General features: G+C 40.5%; 1 protein-coding gene across 2 annotated transcripts in view; it reads left to right on the top strand.

Annotated features, from left to right (window-relative positions):
• Window positions 1-21,235, top strand: part of dcc (DCC netrin 1 receptor) — a 368,958-nt gene that overhangs the window by 106,644 nt on the left and 241,079 nt on the right. For both annotated transcript variants that reach the window (XM_086054077.1, XM_086054076.1), the window contains exons 3-4: window positions 6,816-7,103; window positions 16,650-16,800. In XM_086054077.1, the coding sequence (XP_085910203.1) occupies window positions 6,816-7,103; window positions 16,650-16,800 (439 nt within the window). The remainder of the gene's footprint in view (window positions 1-6,815; window positions 7,104-16,649; window positions 16,801-21,235) is intronic.

The raw sequence follows: 21,235 nt of genomic DNA, 5'->3' as shown, positions 1-21,235 counted from the left end.
AAAATGTCAGACAACAGAATACAAATCCATCCGTCCAACCCATCCGACCCCCAATTCCTGGCTCATCCCAAACCCTCAGTCCTATGTGCAAAAGCAGCTATAGTGTCATGTTCTGTGTTGGGGTGGGTACCAAAATCAACTTTACATTGCTTTTGAAAAAAAAAAAAAAAGTTATTATATAATATATAACATATATTATTAATTAATTATATTACATTATATAATATAAAATAATAATATTTTATCAACATATTTTTTTAATTAATTGCAAAGGTTTTTATTTCAACAGTATGTCACAGTATGCACATAAATGCATTTGTACATTTTAATGCATTTTAGGACTAACGTGGTGTTCCTCTGGGCACCGCTGCTGAGCCCCTTTTTTTCCCAGGCAAATAATGTATATCCGCTTGTTGACAAAAATGGTACTTAACAGGATCATGTCTTTCCTTGGTCCTTAGTTGACCTGCTAAAATGGATTGTACTGAAAGTAATGAGTCTTTTTTCCATTTCAATTTATTTTCCAAGGCACCTTGACCTGCCCTTCAGTTACTATATTGATTTATACACATTATGTAATCTTTCCTTGCTCGCCTAATTCACTTTACTCTTCATACTTACCAAAGTATCAATTTAATGGAATTCATAAAGTATCTTAAGATCAATAAAATCATGGTAGAAGATACCAGATGTACAGTGAGGTCTGCATTATTTACTTGTAAAATACTCATCAAGGTCAGTGCTCTGATGTATAGTTTCACATTATATATACAACTGAGAAATGAAAAAAACAAACAAAAAAATAGACATAATATTTATAAGCGTAAGTTTCACACCCTGGCAGAATTGTTAAAAAATGGGGATGGACTAGTGACTAAATGGAGATCACCTTATTTTCTTTACTGTTATATTTTTTTTAATGATTGTGCCTTACTGTCATATAGTTTGATTTTAATCCCACTGAAAATAAAATGCTGTAAATGAATTTTGCATGATTACTCATTTTTAAAATGGTATTTTTATTTTTAAGATGTGCTTTCATTTAACTTGAAAAATAGGTGCCTCGGTCAGTTTCACTAATAACAATCAGGCAAATTAATACCCTATGTGTTCTGTTGAGTAAAAACAAATGTTGTCCACTTTGCATATCCGCATTTGCAGCCAGGTGAACACATTACGTTCTCTGCTTGATTTCCAGGTTGATTTCATGGATAGTAATTTACTGGAGCTTGACTGGGCAATTTGTTTTACCAGTGTTTTTCTCTTGACATTCCTTGAAATATGAGCCATGATTAAAAAAAAAAAAATAAAGGATGAGACAGGCAGTAAAAATATTTATGGTAAAATTGGAAGAAGACAAAAAAGCTGACAGAAGCAACAGTAGGGACTAATAGTACATTACAAGGCAAAATGCTAATGAGCAGAGGAGGCTTAAAAATTCAATTAGCAGCTACAGCGTCTCTGTGTATGCAAACAGAGACGACTGTAAAGTGGGAATTAATTAGCGACACTGAACACTCACCAGGTGGGTGTGTATGGTGGAGATTAAAGGGCCCTCTGTTTCAGCATTTGTTTAGCATTGCATTTTACCAGTGCAAATGTATTGAAGCTTCTTTTTATCTTAAGGTGACATGTGAAGAATATCAATTATCCAAATTACATAAAAACTGCAAAAGGCAAAACATTTTCAATTTCTTAATTTTCACAATATCTCAACTCTTGGCTCCCTTCCTAATACCTACCTGGTACTATTCAGCATAAAATAAGCATCTCGAGCCTTTAAAATTCAGTTGTGATCTGACTCTTATTCATCCTATCCATTCCCAATTAGTGGTCAACTCTCAATGGATTTGGACTAATCCCAATTAAATGCAGTTGGGGGTGAGGGGCTAAAGTTTGACCGGCAAATGTGGGTAATAATTTATTCCCAAGGCAGATATTCAGAGCAACTTTGTCCCAACATCCCTATGCTGCTTGCATCTGTTTTCTGTGATTTGCATGTTATTATCCTTCTGATTTATTTATTGTGTTCATAATATAAGGATGGAAACAGTAGGGAGACAGCAACCCCTATCAGAGACGGATGGAGGTTTGACTATAGGGGCGGAAGTGAAGCCATGTTCGGGTTTATCTTCTCCTTCCTTCTCCTTGATGCATTTCCCCCCTTAATCCTCTTCTGTGCCTCCTTTCATGTCCCCTCCCCGTTTCCTTACTAGTGGTTTGACCCGTTTCTCCTGCTCTCTCCCAATTCTCCTTGCTGCTTTTCTTTTTATTCTGTGTGATCACATGTTCATCTTTTAATAAGTTTGCAGAGCTGGCCACTTGACCCTTTTTTGCCGGTCCGGCCGCGACCCTCCACCCCTGACCTGGGTACCTTTCCGGCCGCGAACCTCCGGCCATGTTCATAAATATTGCCAGCCCCCGCCCCTTTCCGCCCCCCGACCCCCCTCCCCCCAAAAAGCGTCCGTGATTGACATCACCGCGAGAGAGATGCTAACGGCAGAGGCTTTTTAAAGATCATTAGCTAGCTAATTTACAATGTGGACACACTTCAAATGCGCCAGTAGTACTTACCCAACTGTGTGTGCTTACTTGCATTGCGAGCCCCGTGGTTGGATTTGTCGTATTGTATGGATAATTATTTGGGTCCAACAGACGGCCAGAAGTCGCAGTCAACAACTTATTTATTTTCCATTCTTCCCCTCCTTCACACTTCCCGGCCTTCAATATGAAAGCATACCAGCAAACCACTATACACAGCAGGTTTGCTCCGGCGTATTTCCGGAAGTAAGGAAGACGAGACAGAAGAAGTGCATAAACTCCACCTTGATGTGCCGGCGTCATCCTTGAGTGCTGTGCGCAGCTTGACTATACTCGTGGACACAAGTTTTTTTGAAACACTTACGTTCCAAGTTGGGGGGCGTCGCTTCAAAAAGACACAGACAACAATGCATATCGTACCTGCTACAACCATGAAGGGACCGAGATGACTAGACGATGCATTTAATTTTATTGCGAAAATTATCTGGAAGGTGGCGACTAAGGGGGAGCGTGGGTGAGTAACTTCTTTTTACACATACTCCGCTGCCAAACTAGTTTGCTTTGCAGCAGCAACGAGCTGCGTCGTGCATTCTCTCCTCCATGTGGGAAACTGTATGTCATCGCAACATGTGACATAATGGACCGATCAGAGCAGCAACAATTCCTGATGTGTACGTGGCATGTGTTGCAGACCTGTCGCCAACAGCACAATGCGTCGGTCATGTGAATCAGTGCGGCAGTTGTCGGCAGTTGCGGGAGTAGAAAGAAGCCTAAAAAGAAGTCTTTAACCGAGTAGGCTGAGATAAAATTTGGCCGCCTCGCGAGCACGTCACACACATGAGGGCCGATTAGTGGGCCGGACTAAAATCCACTTCCGGCCATGCTTAGTCCAGCCCTTTTTTAAAATTTGTCAGCCCCCAACCCCCGCCCCCAAATTGGGCATTCGGCCGGGCCGAAGGGTGCGACCGTTCCGGCCCAGGGACGGACTGCCCAGCTCTGTAAGTGTGTGTAAATGCCCTGCTTCACACTTTGCGTCACGCAAATCTGGCAACATGGCCTATGAGCATATCAACTAAGGAACTAAGCTTCTGATTTATTCACGAGTAAAAAAAATGTAAACGTTGAAAAATAAAACTAACAACCATATCATAAAACTAACAACCATATCTTTCTTTATATGTCTATGCTTTTCACAAGTTCATTTCTCAATTCAAAAAGGTAAATCTATGTCAGAGCTTAGGTGTATTAGTGCTCACTGATGTAATTAATTCTTCATGTGTCAAATAAATGGGTTTGCCACATTTAAGTAATACCTTACCTCTGTAAACACCGCACATGCGCAAGGTCTCATCCTACATATGGGGCCACATTTTTGCATGAGGGGATGATTTGCTTATAAGCACATGGATGCACAACGGATGCGCATATCTTCTACCATGAGGCACACTGCATAGAGCACCAAATTCGCTCAAGGAAGTAGAGAGGCAATGATTCCTGCAATGACAGCACTTGACGTCTCTAACATCAGAGGGATTCTCTGGCCGGCACTTCCAGAGCAAAGAGTGAGTTGACTTGTCGTTCAAAAGACACCATGAGTCGGGAGAAAGTAGTTGGAAGTTGATGAAATAAAGGTTTGTTGCACAAACCATCAACTCATGATGATGACCATTTATGATTACGTTGTTAATAATCTGTGTCTGTAGAGGAGGTCTGCTTTATGTGCATATTAGTGTAAATGTAGGCAGTACGATCTAACCCACATGTGAACAGACGGCAGCAGGACTTACATAATACATACAATACCAATTCACGTTGTTCCCTGTCACCTCTTTTCCTGGTGATGTCATAGCAGAGCTATGACCTCACTGTTGTAAAGAAAAACAAACCTTCATGGAGTAAAACGATAAAATAACAATGTTTGTGTCAGCAACAAAACAGTATCCGCGTCAAAGCTACATGAAAGTAAACAACATTCATAACAATATTTCTCTTTTATTCATGAGAAACCTTCCTGATTCACAAACTGACTCACACACACGTCTTAAAATTGAATGTCAAGGTCTATCAGGTCTTTCCACTTGTACACATGCAGCTTTTTTTTTTTTTTTTTTTTTTATAACTGTAAAGTATGTGCTAGATTAGACCACAGAACTCACTTTGTCAAAATGGGATCTGGTTTGATCCGTTGTGTACTCAGGCAACTTGGACATTTTCTAAATAACATTTTCACAATCACTTTAAGTTTTCAAAATCTACGTTTGATTGGTGACCAGTCCTTTGTGTAGTCTGCCTTTCGTTGTAAGTCAGCTGGGACGGGCTCCATTTCACCCATGACCCGTGAAAACGGAGGGATGGATGAATGGCTGTTTAAAGTTCTTTAAAATACATGCTCGTAACCGTCTGTCGCCAGTGGCATCAAATTCATGGAGTAGTTCCCAGCATGATGTTGATGTGCAGCCAGCAAACTGGTAAAATGATCACAGTATATCACCCCTTTAGAAAATGACTTACAGGGACATGGGAACCCTGCAGCCCCAATGAAATTAAAACAACACTTAGATAAGATTGAGACAGGCGATGGGAGGCTTCTGTGTTTATGTTACCACAGGCTCTTTGCTCTTGAAGTGGATTTGACCAGACAGGAAACGGCAGGTGTGCTGCAAAACTGTTCATTCATAATGGTTGAACTTCAACTGTCCTTTTTTTTTTTTTTTTTTTTTGCCTGGTATGTTTGTCCTTCTGCTGTTTGCAAACAAAGATGTTCTTGTATCACATGTTGTGTGACAATTTTATTTGTGCTTACTGTTTCATTCTTGTTGACCTGAAACCCTTCACTTTCAGCTCACTGCATGTCACCACGTTGTTCGCTCTGTGCGTGTATAGGTTTTAATTAAGTTAATCTTCTTGACAACAGCCTTGCTAGCAAATGTATTATTATTATTATTATTATTATTATTATTATTATTTAAGGAGCTAGTCCAGCATTACTAGAAATGACGGAAATATTTCTAAAAATTGTTCTTATTTAAGAAAACAATCTTGTTGATTCATCACTGTTTGATTGATCAAACTTAATACAAGGGCCTAAGGGATTAATGGGCTTGTTGATTTAATTTGCAGATATTAGCTCTCTTAAAATCAGCAAAATTGGCTGGGGTTTTTTTTGCTTATTTTACGCCATTTTTATCCTCTTTGTAGTAAAGTCAAACAAATATTAAAAGACAAAGCAGTGTAAAACAGTCAAATATACTGACTATAATTGATAAATGTATTGTTTTAAGTGTTAAGGGACGAAAAAAGGAGCTATGTCATTAATTATTTATGTTTTTTAGTTAATCGGCCTATGTTTTACTTATCTGAGTCTTTTGCCAAATATCATAATTGGCATCTGCTCTAAAAACAATCCATATGGATCAGGCCCTACTTAATCCTCAACAAATGCTCAACGTAAATGATTTAAATGGTTACTTCTGCAAATATATTGATGATGATCGTTGTTGTATGAAAAGCATGACATTAATACCATGATGTTAGTGGCCACACTGGGGTGTCTGAGGTTTGCACAGGTCAATTTATTTGTAAGTGTAGTTTATTGAGGTTTAGCTTGAAGGATCTGAATCTATATGAATGCCTTTATATTAGCCAACAGGTTTACCAAAAACCAAATTGGGAATTACACATCACATAATCAGTTAAAAGTCTCAGAGTCAGCGTGCTCTGAGCTGAGCACGGGACCAGCTGGTGAAGATCAGCCCCATAGGCAGGGCCAGCCAGGGAGGAGACCAACCCACAATACGTTTGGATTTTGAAGACAGTATAAATGTGAGGGCTACATGTTAGACCGCGCCCCTTTTCTGCCCTTGCCCGTCTCCGGTGAGAGTATTTACAAAGATGCAAACGCTGCCCGGATCTGACTATTGTATGATTTCTGAACTTCAGAGATGATAAAGAAAACTGACGAGAAAATTCAATCGACTGGTGTGAGTCTTTATTTACATTGGATACCTTCTTCAAAGATAAAACGAACACGCATTGAGTAAGTAGTTGTTTTGTAAATTGCTACTTGGGCTTATGGACTCCAGACCTACAAAACATTCCAACAAGCTCTAGCCACTACCCACCTTGACAACATTACAATCAAAAACAATGCAATATTGAGCCAGTCAAATAATCAATAAAGATGCAGATTTATGCTTATGAGATAATGATGCAGAACTATCAAATACTACTTATTGTACGTATTATATGAACTGTTCTGTCTTGTTTCTCTTCAGGTCCGCTAAGAGTAGTTGTCCCCACGGAGTCAGTCTCATCGTACCTCGGCGACACTGCGCTGCTGCGCTGTGAGGTCTCAGGCGAACCAATGCCCGTCATCCGCTGGCAGAAAAACCGAGACGATTTGCCGATGACATTTGACCCCTCCTCTCGCCTGGCGGTGCTGCCATCCGGTTCACTGCAGGTCAGCCGTGTCCAGCCTCCAGACTCAGCCACGTATCGCTGTCTGGCCGACAACCCTGGCAGCACAAGGACTGGGACAGATGCTGAGCTGCGGGTGCTCCCAGGTGACTCCTCTTCCATTGATGCACTGCAAATACATTGATTGACACCTCGGTGGAGGAACACATGTTCACAGGTTTATCTGCACGCTTTAAAAGCATCTTATTAAAAAGGATGAAAAAAATCTAAATAATTGTGGAATTTCCAAAGTTAAACATAACAGGTTCTGAGATGATTCTAAAAAAAAAAAAAAAATCCATTGAAATGACTGGTCAAAACACATTTTTACAACCTTTTTTTAAACTGCACAGGCAATGTTTTAAGTGACATTTTAACATTATTTGATGCCATACTAGTATAAGTGTAAAACCACTATTAATAATGTAATTTGTTAATAAAATATAGAATGACACTTTGATGTGCAATGAACGCAGAGAGAATGGAGGAAAGGAAGGTCTCAGGTTGCCTCACAAAGAAAACAGGACAAATATTGTGGCTGGCATTTTAGTGTAAAATATTCATGTTACAGCTTCCTTTGATGGACAGACTACATCCACGTAGCAGTCATATCTGTTGTCTGAACATTTTGTTTGACAGAAATGTTCACAGTCTTCTAATAGATGCAGTCAAAATGATTAATTTCACTTTATTTTGTACAAACGTGTATTGTGTGACTGCTTGTGACATTGATATTGTTGAATCATTTAAATGATTCTTTTTTGGTTCACTGTAAATAACTTTAAGAAAGGCAATGTTGAAAATCAATATAATTTACAATTGTGGGTTGAATAATTCTATAATAATAAAATAAATACATGAAAAGCTAATCTGCTGTCAGACAGGTTAGCTGAGAAAAGTTCAGAGGAAACTTCAACTAGTAAGTGTGCCATAGATGGAGAAGGACATAGCAAAAAAAAAAGGTCACAGCAATAGAACGCCCTAGCTCAAGTAACCTATCTAATTATGTGTGCTAAAGAGGCCTAAAAATTCCCATTTGTGTGGCCTGAAAGGTCACTCAAGTAAAACTTGAGCTTTTGCCCAATATGTAGAATGACTCCTGCTCTTACATAGGGTGACTTTGCCTAGCCCAGGTGACGATGTGTTATTCCACAGTCTTAAATGTGCCAAAGAGTGCAACAGATAGGGAAGGCCATAGCAAGAGAAAAGGTCACATTTTGGTTCCAAATGTTGTATCCGTTCCCTGGAGGTAAAGTGTGGACATTCAATGACATTTCACTGCTGGGAAAGGCAGGTTGTTTTAGATGAAACATTCTGTACGTGATCCTCCAAGCCAGGCTGCATTAACCGACAGTTCTTACAAACGCTTTTAATTACTGACTCCTTTGTAGACAGTTTTTTCTGGGGCTTTTTGTGGCATTCCTTCATGTATCACCCAGTGTGCTAAGGGCCCCCTTTTGCTGTGTGTCAGTGAAGGGATCAGAGGCACACTGTGTTCAGTGATTATCTCTATGATCCCTCACTCCGTATTCTGCGACCAACAAGGAAATCTGCTGTGTGGACAATTTTTTTCCCTTTTGTCTCCTTGTCTCAGATTGTGTGTTTGCTGATGATCTTGTCTTTTTTGTCTTTTTCTTTCCAAACCCTGATATCCCACATTTTTGCACAATATTCATATTGCGCATGTGCTAACTTTTAGACTGCTGGTTGGTGGGCTGGTGTCTATTTGACACAGTGTTGCTGATGAAACTTCCTCTGTCTTGAAACTTTCCTTCACAGAACTGTGCAGCCTGCGGGACCACCTGAAGGCAAACGCATATCACTGGGGACTGAAGTGTGTGTGTGTGGGAGGGGGGAGAGTGAGGGGGGGGGCGTGTGTGTGTTGTTTTGTTTTAAGTCCTTGCCTACTAATGAGAAGGTCTCTTAACCAAATCTGATGACACATGATAAATTTAACATCATATCTTCCAATCAGAACAGGAATTGTAATTTTGGGGTCAAGTTTTGGTTGTAGCACGTAATATGGCGTTCAATCTTCCTTCTTTTATGATAGATTAAGGTTTCTTTTGTTCAGACAATGGTTTTGTTCATTTTCTTACATGTAGCTGATTAAGGTTCCAAGGCCGTAAAACCCCATTTTAACAAGGTACAGTATGGCAAACAATGGACTCGGCACGCATCATTTATATCATTGGGGGTAGGGAGGTGTGCTAATCTCCGGCAGCTAGTCGAACGCAGAGCGATAGTATCAAACTCTTTCAAATATACTCCAAATCTGCTGAAATGATGTCATGTTACCATAAATGACGTATTACCTCATTATTTGCTCCATTTATCCAAGGTGAAGCATTCAAAGCACCATAGCTCATTTAATCAGCCATTTGCTGTATTAGAGTACATGCAGGTCTGTGTGAACAAAGATTTGCACGGCTTAACTCAACTTTGTTTATAGAGCACAAAAACTAACCATAAAATAGAATAGAAATCCTTAATTGGCATGTTCTAAGGTGCAGATGCAACTAATTTGACTTGATACAAATATAGAAAACAATGCATAATAATAATAATGATGACAAGCATAAAATACTAACTGCAGGATAAGGATAAATGTTTCCACGAAGCTTTGTTGATATCATTGCCTCGCAATAGTTGGGTGCCTTGCATGGATGGCGGCGGGGGAGGGGGATGAGAAAGAGTGCAGCTTCGTGAGTCTCTCGGGAGCAACAAAGAAAAAGACGGACAGGCTACCTCTGTCGATTCAATGATGCAATAGTTAAATTGTCTCGCCGAATGTATCAACTTTTTCTCATCTCATTTATAGTACCGGCTCACCGGTGAACGTTTTCAAATAAAACTCTGAATCTAATGGCCGTCACACCGCATAGTTGGCTGGAGGAGCTATTCCTTCGTCTTTAAGAGGTCACGACATTTCCACCTTGGAAAACACCAGCTCCGAGTTATTGAATAAACCTATTACAAAAACCCACATTAATACCATTTTAAAGAATAATGTTATTTTTCCTCCAGATAGTGTCATGTGGCTTTAAAAAAACAGAGACCGGTAGCTTGTATGCCTCCGAATCTTCCCACCGGAATATGTAACGAGCTGCCATGCATAGAGTCCATTGCAATTCAAGAGTTCAAATGGAAAAGTAGAAAGACCCATTTTTTCTTATAGGAGTTGTTTTTATTTCTGATTCCAGGTTAAAACTATTAATCTTATTTTGGGTTCTAAATTCTAATATACTGTATACTAAGCAATTAAAAGTCTAACTTGGGAAAAAAAATCAAACTGTAATCAAAAGGTCTTTCAAAGAAGTCTTTGTGATTATGTAAATACGCTGGGGCTCATGATTGGCTTAAAGATTAGAGATGATGGTAACAACACCAAAATGCATATGGTGCTTGATATTTTCTGCAATTAAACTTTTACGTTGTAGTTGCTTGGTTTTGCAGCATTAAGAAATGTGATCGGCAATGTGCTATTATGCATGGCTTTATTTTTGTCTAAAAGGCACTTGATGACTTTTGCATTTCAACTCTTTTCAGAGATGGGAAATTCAGGTCCAGGAAGTAAAACCCCTGCCAACAGTTTGGCTTTAGCCACAGGTGCTTCTACTCAACTGGCAGGTAAACGAGCTCCCTGAGTAGAAGCACCTGTGGCTAAAGCCAAACTGTGGCAGGGTTTTTACTTTCTGGACCTTTTTATTTGTACTGTATTTTCTAGGGCCCGAAAGATTAAAGGGGTGATATTAGCATTTATAAAATCGGCAAAAATCTGCCAATTTTTTTTTTTTTTTTTTTTTAACCATTCACACATTACAACATAAGACAAAGATAATGACATTCAAACACCACCACTTTCCTCTTTTTTTTGTAAAGTTAAAATCTTCTGCCTTCATTTCTGTCTTTTATTGTGGCAAGCGTTTAGGGACTAAAACAAAATTTATTTTATTCATGATACATGTCCAACCACCCATCCATCCATTATCCTATCCACGTATCCTCACAAGGGTTCATAATATATGTATTTGTTTAATCGGCCGAATAATCAGTAATCAGAATTTTATTCTGCTAAATATCCAAATTGGCATGACCGAAAAAAACAATCCATATCGGTCAGTCCCAAGTTGTGTTTTCATTGCCTGTTTGTGAAGTGTTGAGTAGATAACTGAAAATATTCACTTCAGCATGTGTTTCAGGAAAAAAAGAGTGAACATTGGCAATACTTGCTACAAGACTGCAGTACACTTGACTAATTTGTGACTACTTGAGCAAGGCACCAAACCCTGAGAGTGATGCGTGATCCCTTTATTTTAATCATTCATCATTTGCCTGCATTGTATTCTGTGCGATCCAGTTTCGCATAATTGAGAGATGCGGAATAAAATAATTGTATTTATTGTTCTTAGCCATCCATTCATTTTCTGTACTGCTTGTTCCTCATTTGGGTCGACCTCTGCCAGCTGAGTTGTACTCGTGCACACTGTACTGATCGACAGCCAAAGAGGGGACATTCACGCTGTGTCTTTAATTAATTAACTTAATCATGCATATTTTGGGGATGCAGGAGTAAACCAGAGTACCCGCAGAAAACATGCAAACTCCATACGAGGCCCTGAGCCAAGATTCAAACTCCGGCCTCTTCGTCTGTGTTGTGGACGTGCTACACCCTTTCAATGTGGTGCCTTTATTGCACTTAAAAATGACTTTTTGTAAGGGTAAATCTCTATTCGTTACTGTAATTAGTCGTATCGCCCTACACATCCTTTATTAGCAAGCCCAATAAATAATTTTCCAAATCGCACAATAGCAAACTGAACTTAAACTGGAAACATACTTAGCTGTACAACCAAAACCCGAAACTTGGTTCTCTGGATATTCTCACTTTGTAAGCAAGACACATGAATCACAACCCATCTGTTTGATATCCCACATAAATCCTTTTCTCAGACCACTGTTTTGCTCTCTCCTTTTCCTCCGCTGATGTTAAATTGCCTTACCCTTATGTCCTCCCTCAATAGTTATGAAACATTTTCTTTTGGGACTGAACTAAGGAGGGGGACTTCCATCTCATTTTGTGTGACACTATTTTTAATTGACTTTTATATAATACAATCTCTTCACCTTCCAAAACCAACTTGATATACTTAATGCATTTTTCAAGAAGACTCCTTAGGGTCCTCTTGAGCTTTGCATTTTCATCGCTAGCCCTCCTTCAGCATTTTTGCATGATTTCCCATTCTTCCCATTTATTATAGAGGTTAAAGACATATCTTCAGAGAGTAAAAGCTTTATATAACCCCTTTATGGGTATTTGAATTGGATTCGCTTAACTTGAATAAGTGCGTTGAAAAACTGAATCTGAATTGTACAATTTGAATTTGCATTCCACGATGAGGATTCAATTCTGTATATTTTTTCACATTAAGTTTAACAAATAAAAATTCTAATCTTTTCCACGGACTCAGTTCACTTGAATTTTCACATTGTTAACAAGTCAAAATTCAAATCTCAATGAAAACTCAGTTCATGTAACAAACAAGAAACCTTGATATCATATCTCCTCTTTTTCCAATCAGCACCTTCGTTTTGAGCACGTGAAACAAGCACTCCTGAAAAATTATCTCCTCAGTGGCTCTTAACTAGGGGTGTCACAATATGCATTAATTGTGATCAAATCACAGTGAAATCTTTTTTTTTTTTTTAATCACGTTAAATCTAATATTTAATCTCTTATCTGTACTGTTTCTTTATGCTGATGAGATCCGTTTTGATGCATGGAGCTTGTGAGGTGTAAAAAAAAACAATGGTCGGTGTCACACCATGATGTGGACACTGGTTGGCTGTCATTGTGTTTAACCTGATAGGCTCCTATTGTAGGTGAGAGGTAAAGTTCAGGAGCAGAGAGAAGACGTGAAAATGGAATAGCATGTGAGAGTTGTTGGTCCGATGAATGGTAAATGTTAAAAAATGCCGTTACGGCACTATTGATAAAGGCTGAGTTATATCCCTTCTTTATAAGAAGGACTTGGCTTACCAAAAGAAGCAGTTCAAGCCTACCACTTAAACGAAAGTAACCAGGCGCGACTCAAGCCACAGCTGATAATGGCAACGGAGACGCTAATGTAGCGAGCCATTGGAAAGCTCTTTGCCAAGCTAAACTCGAGAACAGCCCGCATATGAGCAATTCTGCGACCGACAGGCTGATGTGCCAATGACCCATCATACAAATCACCGTGCAGGACTGCAGTGATGACTAAAATCAGCAACATGTATGACGCTGAAAAGAAAAGCAAACTTGATGTTTTGGTGGGGATTCAGACAAATCGCAGATCACTGGACCTCAACTCGCAACCATAGTTATTTGGGGGTGACTGGACACTTTATTGATAGTCAGTGGAACTTCAGCTCTTTTTGCACTGATCAGTGTGAAAACAGAAAACAGGGACTTGGCTGATGAATGCACCTTTGCGGCTTTTCTCAGCAATTTTTATGTGAAATTAAAAATAGATGAATTAGATCAATTAAGCGGCACGCTGGTCGACTGGTTAGCACGTCCGCCTCACAGTTCAGAGGTCGTGGGTTTGCATGTTCTCCCCGTGCCTGCGTGGGTTTTCTCCGGGTACTCCGGTTTCCTCCCACATTCCAAAAACATGCATGGTAAGTTGATTGGATTCTCTAAATTGCCCCTAAGTGTGATTGTGAGTGTGGATGTTTGTCTCTGTGTACCCTGCGATTGGCTGGCAACCAATTCTACTGCCCGAAGACTGTTCAAAGGTTTACATGGTAAATACAGGAGACTTTGGATGCCCCTGATATGAGAGGTTTCATGAGATAATGAAAATCCGTTGCAAGATGAAAAGTCGTATACAAGAGTGATTCCTTTCTATTATGTTCTTTGTGGGGCGGCACGGAGGTCGACTGGTTAGCATGTCCGCCTCACAGTTCAGAGGTTATGGGTTCGATCCCGGCTCCGGCCTCCCTGTGTGGAGTTTGCATGTTCTTCCCGTGCCTGCGTGGGTTTTTTCCGGGTACTCCGGCTTCCTCCCACATTCCAAAAACATGCATGGTAGCTTGATTGGATTCTCTAAATTGCCCCTAAGTGTGATTGTGAGTGTGGATGTTTGTCTCTGTGTACCCTGCGATTGGCTGGCAACCAATTCTACTGCCCGAAGACTGCTGGGATAGGCTCCAGCACTCCCCGCGACCCTTGTGAGGATAAGCGGTATAGATAATGGATGGATGGTCTTTGTGTATTTTTTTTCTCTCAGTATTTGCTGCCTTTATTCAATAATGCACTGCAATCTGTGATGGCGGATTATTGGTTTTGAAGCATTTTTGATATTTTCTTTTATGAAGTAATGGTGCTATATTTCATGCTAATTGTGGTAATGTGCCTTTCATGGATTGCCCCATGCCTTTCACACAATGATAAAGCATGACTGATTTAAAAAAAAATGTCGCTGTAATTACAAGAGTTAAATCTAATGATTACATTTTGTCCTTGGCCAAGCTTGATTGGCTTTATGGACATTGGTTCAATGTTGTTAAATTGTCATTAAATAATGCTGACACATTTATTTTTACTCACTAGACAAGTCTTGGTGCTTGGTTAGGTTTTGTTTTAAAGATGTATTTTTTTACTGTTTTTCAGAGATGAATGAATTCAAAGGTGTAATTCTTTAAAAACAATATCACAATTTCTGTCAAATATTGTTTGAAAACCATTCTAAATCTGTGATGGTGAGCGCTTATCCTTCGCCGAGATAATCCATTCCACCTCACATATGCTTATTAGACAGCATGTTTAGTGCACAGGTGTGCCATAGACTGACCACAATAAAAGGTACAGTTTTATTTTATTGTGTTGGGGGAGGGGAGGGGTGACTCAGAAAACTACACACTCTGTCTGTCATCGGCCCTGAAACCGGGATTCATCCTTGAAGAGAACATCTCTCCAACCTGCCAGATGCCATCGAACGTGAGCATTTTCCCACTCAAGTCGGTTACGACGACGAACTGGAGTCAGGTCGAGACCCTGATGAGGACGAAAAGCATGCAGATGAGCTTCTGACAGTTTGTGCAGAAATTCTTTGGTTCTGTAAACCGATTGTTCCAGCAGCTGTCCGAGTGGCTGGTCTCAGATGATCTTGGAAGTGAACATGTTGGATGGGGAGGTCCTGGGTTGTTCTGGTTACATGTGGTCTGTGGTTCTGAGGCTGGTTGAATGTACTGCCAAATTCTCTGAAATGCCTTTGGAGACAGCTTATGGTAGAGAAATGAACATTCAGTACAGGAGCAGTAGCTCTGGTTGACATTCCTGCTGTCAGCATGCCAATCGCACGCTCCCTCTTGCGACATCTGTGGAATTGTGTTGCTGTGTGATAAAACTGCACCTTTCAGAAATGGCCTTTTATTGTGGGCAGTCTAAGGCACACATGCACTAATCATGGTGTCTAATCAGCATCTTGATATGGCACACCGGTGAGGTGGGAGGGATTATCTCAGCAAAGGAGAAGTGCTTGCTCTCACAGCTTTAGACTGGCTTATGAACAATATTTGAGAGAAATGGTGATATTGTGTATGTGGAAAAAGTTTTAGACTTTTGAGTTCATCTCATAAAAAATGGGAGCAAAAACAAAAGTGTTGCGCTTATATTTTTGTTTTTTTGTTTTGAGTCTATCTATCTATCTATCTATCTATCTATCTATCTATCTATCTATCTATCTATCTATCTATCTATCTATCTATCTATCTATCTATCTATCTATCTATCTATCTATCCATCCATCCATCCATCCATCCATCCATCCATCCATCCATCCATCCATCCATCCATCCTTCCATCCATCTATCTAAACAAATAAAAGAAAACTCAACTAGTGTGTAAATATATTTAAAGAATCATCATACCAGGACTACAGGAACATTCTTTGCATTCCCTTCTTCACACTTTGGTTTAATCCTTCTTCTAAAAGTGATTGATAATGTTAATTTTGAGAAAGGGATGATTGATAACAAATTGATCTATAACTTGAATATTTTATAAAATGCTGAAGGAAAAAATAAAGTTGTCTTTTAAATCTTTCAATTTAACTAAAATGCATTGTTTTCACCAAAGGAGAAGGAACAATAATACCGATGATAATACAGACTACTTTTTCAATAACCCGTCTGCATTAGGGTTGTGGAGACGATCTCAGTTGACTTTGGGCGAGAGGGGGGTTACTTGTCGCCAGCAATTGCAGATAAAATAAAAAGTTAACCCTCCCATTCACACATTCAATTTATTCATTAAGAATGTTTTTGGCATGTGGATAGAAGCCGCCAAATATCGATTGAATCTCAGGGACAAACTCAACAAAGTGATGTTCCTTCCAACAGAGAGATGAACTCAGATCTACTGACTGAGAGGCAGCGTGTGTAAGGGCCTACTGACTTTTTTAACACACCGAAGGTTCCCCCAGGCATAGAAAGTTGTACCCAAATCACTTTCGGATTACAAAAGTTGGATATTTACAATGGAAAAACTTTTCAAATTGGGCACATTATTCAGTTGCCAATGACATTGAGAACAAATATACAGGAACAAAATAGTCTTTATGATCTTCACTTCAGTTCTCACATCTTTCTCCCTCTATTTCACTCAGAGCCTGGTATAAACCGAAACCTGCAGTTTCTCCAGCGCCCTTCAAGAGTAACTGCTCTGCTGGGAACTGATGCCGTGCTGGAATGTTCTGCCTCCGGTTACCCCACTCCGAGTATTCAGTGGCGGAGGGGTGAAGAAGTGATCCAGACCTGGTACGTCTGTGTTCTTATTCCACTTGAACCGTACCGAACCTTACAGATATGGGGTGTATTATACACTGATTACATTTGTAATTCTATGCATTAATTGGACTGATCATTCAAGAGTTACATTAATGTTAACGTGTAGTCCTTGTCCAATTACTCGATCTTGTACTCTCTGGAAAAGGAAGAGAGTTCTTTGGCAGTGATGTCAAATTCAGGTCCAGAAAGTAAAAACCCTGCCACAGTTTTGCTTTTGTCCCAGGTGCTTCTACTCAACCAGCAGGTCAGCGAGCTCCCAGGGAGCTTGATCACCTGCCAGATGAGTAGAAGCACCTGTGAAGCACCTGTGGCTAAGCTGATTTGAGGCAGGGTTTGTATTTTCACGACCTGGATTTGACACCTTGGTTCTTTCTGTGCATTTGGTACCAGGGCCTTCAGCGGACTTTAGCCACCTATTACAAAGTAATATCAACACTAGGAAGACTATAAAAAATGCAATACAACAGCCTGCAACTGTGCCACCTACATCATCTGGAGCAGTTCAGAATCAAAATGTATACAATGGCAGACAAAAAAGATATTCATTCAGTTAATGAAAATAAAGCCACGTCATCCTCAATAGTGTAACTGGTGTTTAAATATGTTTATGTGTGCAGATAGATACAGACACGTTTTGATAATCAAACTTAGCCGTTTTATCATTTACTTTTTCCCATTTGCTCTGACCAACCAATCAGAGGGTGGAAAAAATACGGATGTTATCAATGGCCAGGGGTCTCACTTTTTGTAGGATTCAAACTTAAGTTGAAAATTGTGTTAAATGAACATATATTGAAATATTTTTAAGGAAAAGAATAGACAATTATGTCAGTTATCCACCTTTTAATCACATGCAACCGACCGATGTACATGTCCGAATTACGTAAATCCAAAATCTCCCCCTCCCTCCCCCCAATTGATGCAGTTAAGGACATTTTTTGTGTGACATAATGTCATAACATGGCACACACCTGAGAAGATCCAGAAACTGAAGTACTGTTCAGTCTTTTATTGACAACAACATTTCAACAAGTTTCAACCACCCCCTGACACCCTCCGCCACATCACGCCACACCAATATGTGATTTTTAAAATCAAAGCAATTCATTTATCCCAGAAGGGCTCTTTAAAAAGCAAGAGCAGCGTCTTGATAAAAGGACTCACAAAACATTAGGAGCAAAGTTGTACACAAAATGCAAAATATATACCTATAATACGCACGATGAACACTTGATACTTTGTGAAACTGTGTAAAGTGTGTCAGAGGCATGATCTTCAATTCACCACCTCACAGACTGCATCACTGAATTTTCTTGTCCCCAAAATGTGCGTATGGATAGTTTAAAGCTTCCGTAGGTGTGCGCACATTTTCCCCTCAATTATTTGTTCAAAGGTTCTGTAGATACTTAACGCAGGACATCAAATACACATCTTTCAAGCCCTGTTTTGTGCGTACACAGCATTGGTAAGTCTGGCCGCTGTACACTTGTGCACTTTTTCCCATCAATTTTTTTTAAATAAGTTACACTCTTTGCGCAGGTAGTTGCATATGCATCTTTCAGACCCTGTTTTGTGTGTATGCAGTGTTGATAGGTGAAACCCCAGGTCATTTGTCTTGTGATGATTTTTTTTTTATGATGTTATTAAAAACATTGATTTCAAACTGCTGTAGTTGACGATTGTATGTGTACATGTATGTATGCACCGTATTGATGTACAACATATGTATGTATAGTTAAAGTAACATTGGCCAACACTAATGATTCTGAAGCTCCATGATGATTAGAGTGACAGTGGCAGTACATAAAGACTGGAATCAGATTGGACAAAGGTCACGTACTGGCAGTAGTGCAGCCAAGAAAACTGCTCTAAAGTGAAGATAATAGGGTTTTGGAAATAAATGAATACAATATGATGAAACAAAAATTTGAATTTGGTACTTTGCTTCTGATAGTGTTTTGACCACATTCCAATCACAAAGGGCTAAAACTAGCACAAAATGGGCATTATTTACACAGGATGGTGGATGAACCTCTATGGCCCCTCCCACAGGTGGTGAGCCCATGGGAAGGGGGACCCACTTTGTCTTTTCGGGCTGAGCCTGGCAGGGCCCCAGCCATCAGTGGCTCATTATAGAGATCTACCTCCAGACCTATGCTCCAGAGGCCCCAGTGACCCATGTTTGGGCAAGGGAAAACGTAATCCAATAATTTTATTCATCATAGTGGTCTTTTGAGCCGTGCATTGTCTAGTCTCTCATCCTTGGACTTGTTTGCCATGGCTGACCCTGCCAGGGGCAAAAAGCCCCAGACAACTTAGCTCCTATTGAGAAATAAAAAAACATCACCATGATAAGGTGACGGCACATGGAGGGGGCTAGAAATAATCAACACACAAAAATGGGTAGTCCTGGCACATTATGCTGAGAATTAACTACCTCCAAGGGAGACTGAGCACCAGTGCACTATTGATGGAGCAGAATTCCTGATTTGAAAGCCGTCAAGCTCTAACATCATTGTGCCAAAAATTCAATAAATTGAGTCACAAGTCAACCAGTTTCCTTGTGCAAGATAAATTACTGACACAAATCTATCCCCTCAATCCATTCAAACATTTTCTATGCCTCTTGTCCATATTCGTTTAGTGGGTGGGCTGCAGCCCTGTCAATGTCACTTTTGGCAAGAGGCGTTGTAATCTCTAGATTGGTTGGTCTTCCCTTTATTTGATCATATAGGATGGGTATGGCCTGATGTCTCTCAGTATTTAAACTCAAGTTGCTCAGTGACACGTCAGAAAGTCAAGCCCTGCCTTCTGCATCCAGCCCTGTTCTCAATTGTTACTTTGTATTTTTGTACGTAGAGACTCTCTATTTTTACACTTCTGTGTCCTGTCTGCTTCTGGGTCCAAATTCTGTTCCTCATGTGACAGTATGTTCTGGCCTATTATGGACCTAGCAGACTTAGACACAATTTCCCAAGCAGTCAACATTCAGGTAGCACTGCTCAGCATTCATGAGCAACTCCTGGGGAAGATTATGGAAACTATTTAGAAACTGTTGAGTACCGTCAACACGGTGGCCGTCCAGACAATCTATAGCGCTTTTCCGCAGATCTCACCAACTGCTCTAAATCCATTCCTTCACTTGGAATCAGGGAGTGATCTCACTGGCTGCTGCGTCGCCTGTCCACTGGGAACCCCACATTCTGTTGGCCAAACATTATTCCGTAGAGCATAGCTGTCAAACTCCGATCCTGGATGGCCGCTTTCCTGCATGTTTTCAAGATCATTACCAGGATACTTCAGAGCTCGCTGATGAGCTGATCGTTTGAATCAGGTCTGTTGCAGCAGGGAGACACAGAAAACATGCAGGAAAGCGGCCTTCCAGGGCCGGAGTTTGACACCTGTGCTGTAGAAGTATAGGTTTGTGGCCGATTCCTGCTGAACTGTTCCTTTGTCTTCAAGCAGGAGCCTAGCGTGTATTCAGACAATTGTGCTACGTTCGCCTGTTATCAACTTGCTTCGGCGAAGAGCAGGGAGGTGGGCGAATTCCTCAGAGATTTTGGAATTGTTTGCTTATTTTTCTGCGGAGATGCTAAGAGTCTTTGATCAGCCCTTCATTAATCAGTCAACCGGCAAACAGCTAATGACATTACGTCGGGGCTCTCAGTCTGATGCAGACTATGGCATTGAATTCAAAATTTTAGCCTCTGAGTGTGGATGGAATGAAGCCATGCAAAAGATAGCTTTTGTTTGCGCCCTGTCTGAGGAGCTCCAAGATCAGCTGTTGACCTGGGATGAATCTGAGTCTCTCAAGCAGTGAATCTCCCTTGTGATTTGGATTGACAATCGCACCAAAGAACGCCGCCGGAGCACCTGATCTGCCCGCCCTTCCTCCCTTCGTGCCGCTGCTCCTCAACTGGTTGCCCAGCACTTCACAAGCCCCGAGATGCCTGCTGCCCCCCGAGATGCCTGCTGCCGCCGGGGAAAAAAGCAATGCAACTCGACAGAACCGACCTTTCCGAGGAGGAACACGGATGGTGTACAACTGTTGGCGAACATCTAGCGAACGTTTTGCGAACATTTACAACATTGAACAAACCCTGGTGAAAATTCGGACGTGAACGCAACATTTGCTGCCTTGGGAAACACTGCAGTTGTTCACTGCTCAGTGGCATAAAGGTTTTTTCTGAGATACTCAACTTATTTTTCACATTGACAAACAGATCAGCATGCATATCCATCCATCCATCCATCCATCCATTATCTATACTTTCTTAACGGAAACGCCACACTTTGACAACGGTAGACAGGAAGCAAAAGAAAGGGCGAGCATTCTACGGGATACCAAAAGAAGACAGGCGGATGGCTCCTCCAGCCCGCAGGTTGCTCTCAGGCGAGCTCCCCA

This window comes from Filicampus tigris, chromosome 15 (assembly GCF_054856515.1).
Source record: "Filicampus tigris isolate MCC_2025a chromosome 15, RoL_Ftig_1.0, whole genome shotgun sequence".
Lineage (NCBI taxonomy): Eukaryota > Metazoa > Chordata > Actinopteri > Syngnathiformes > Syngnathidae > Filicampus > Filicampus tigris.
This window is presented reverse-complemented; position numbering and strand designations above follow the sequence as displayed.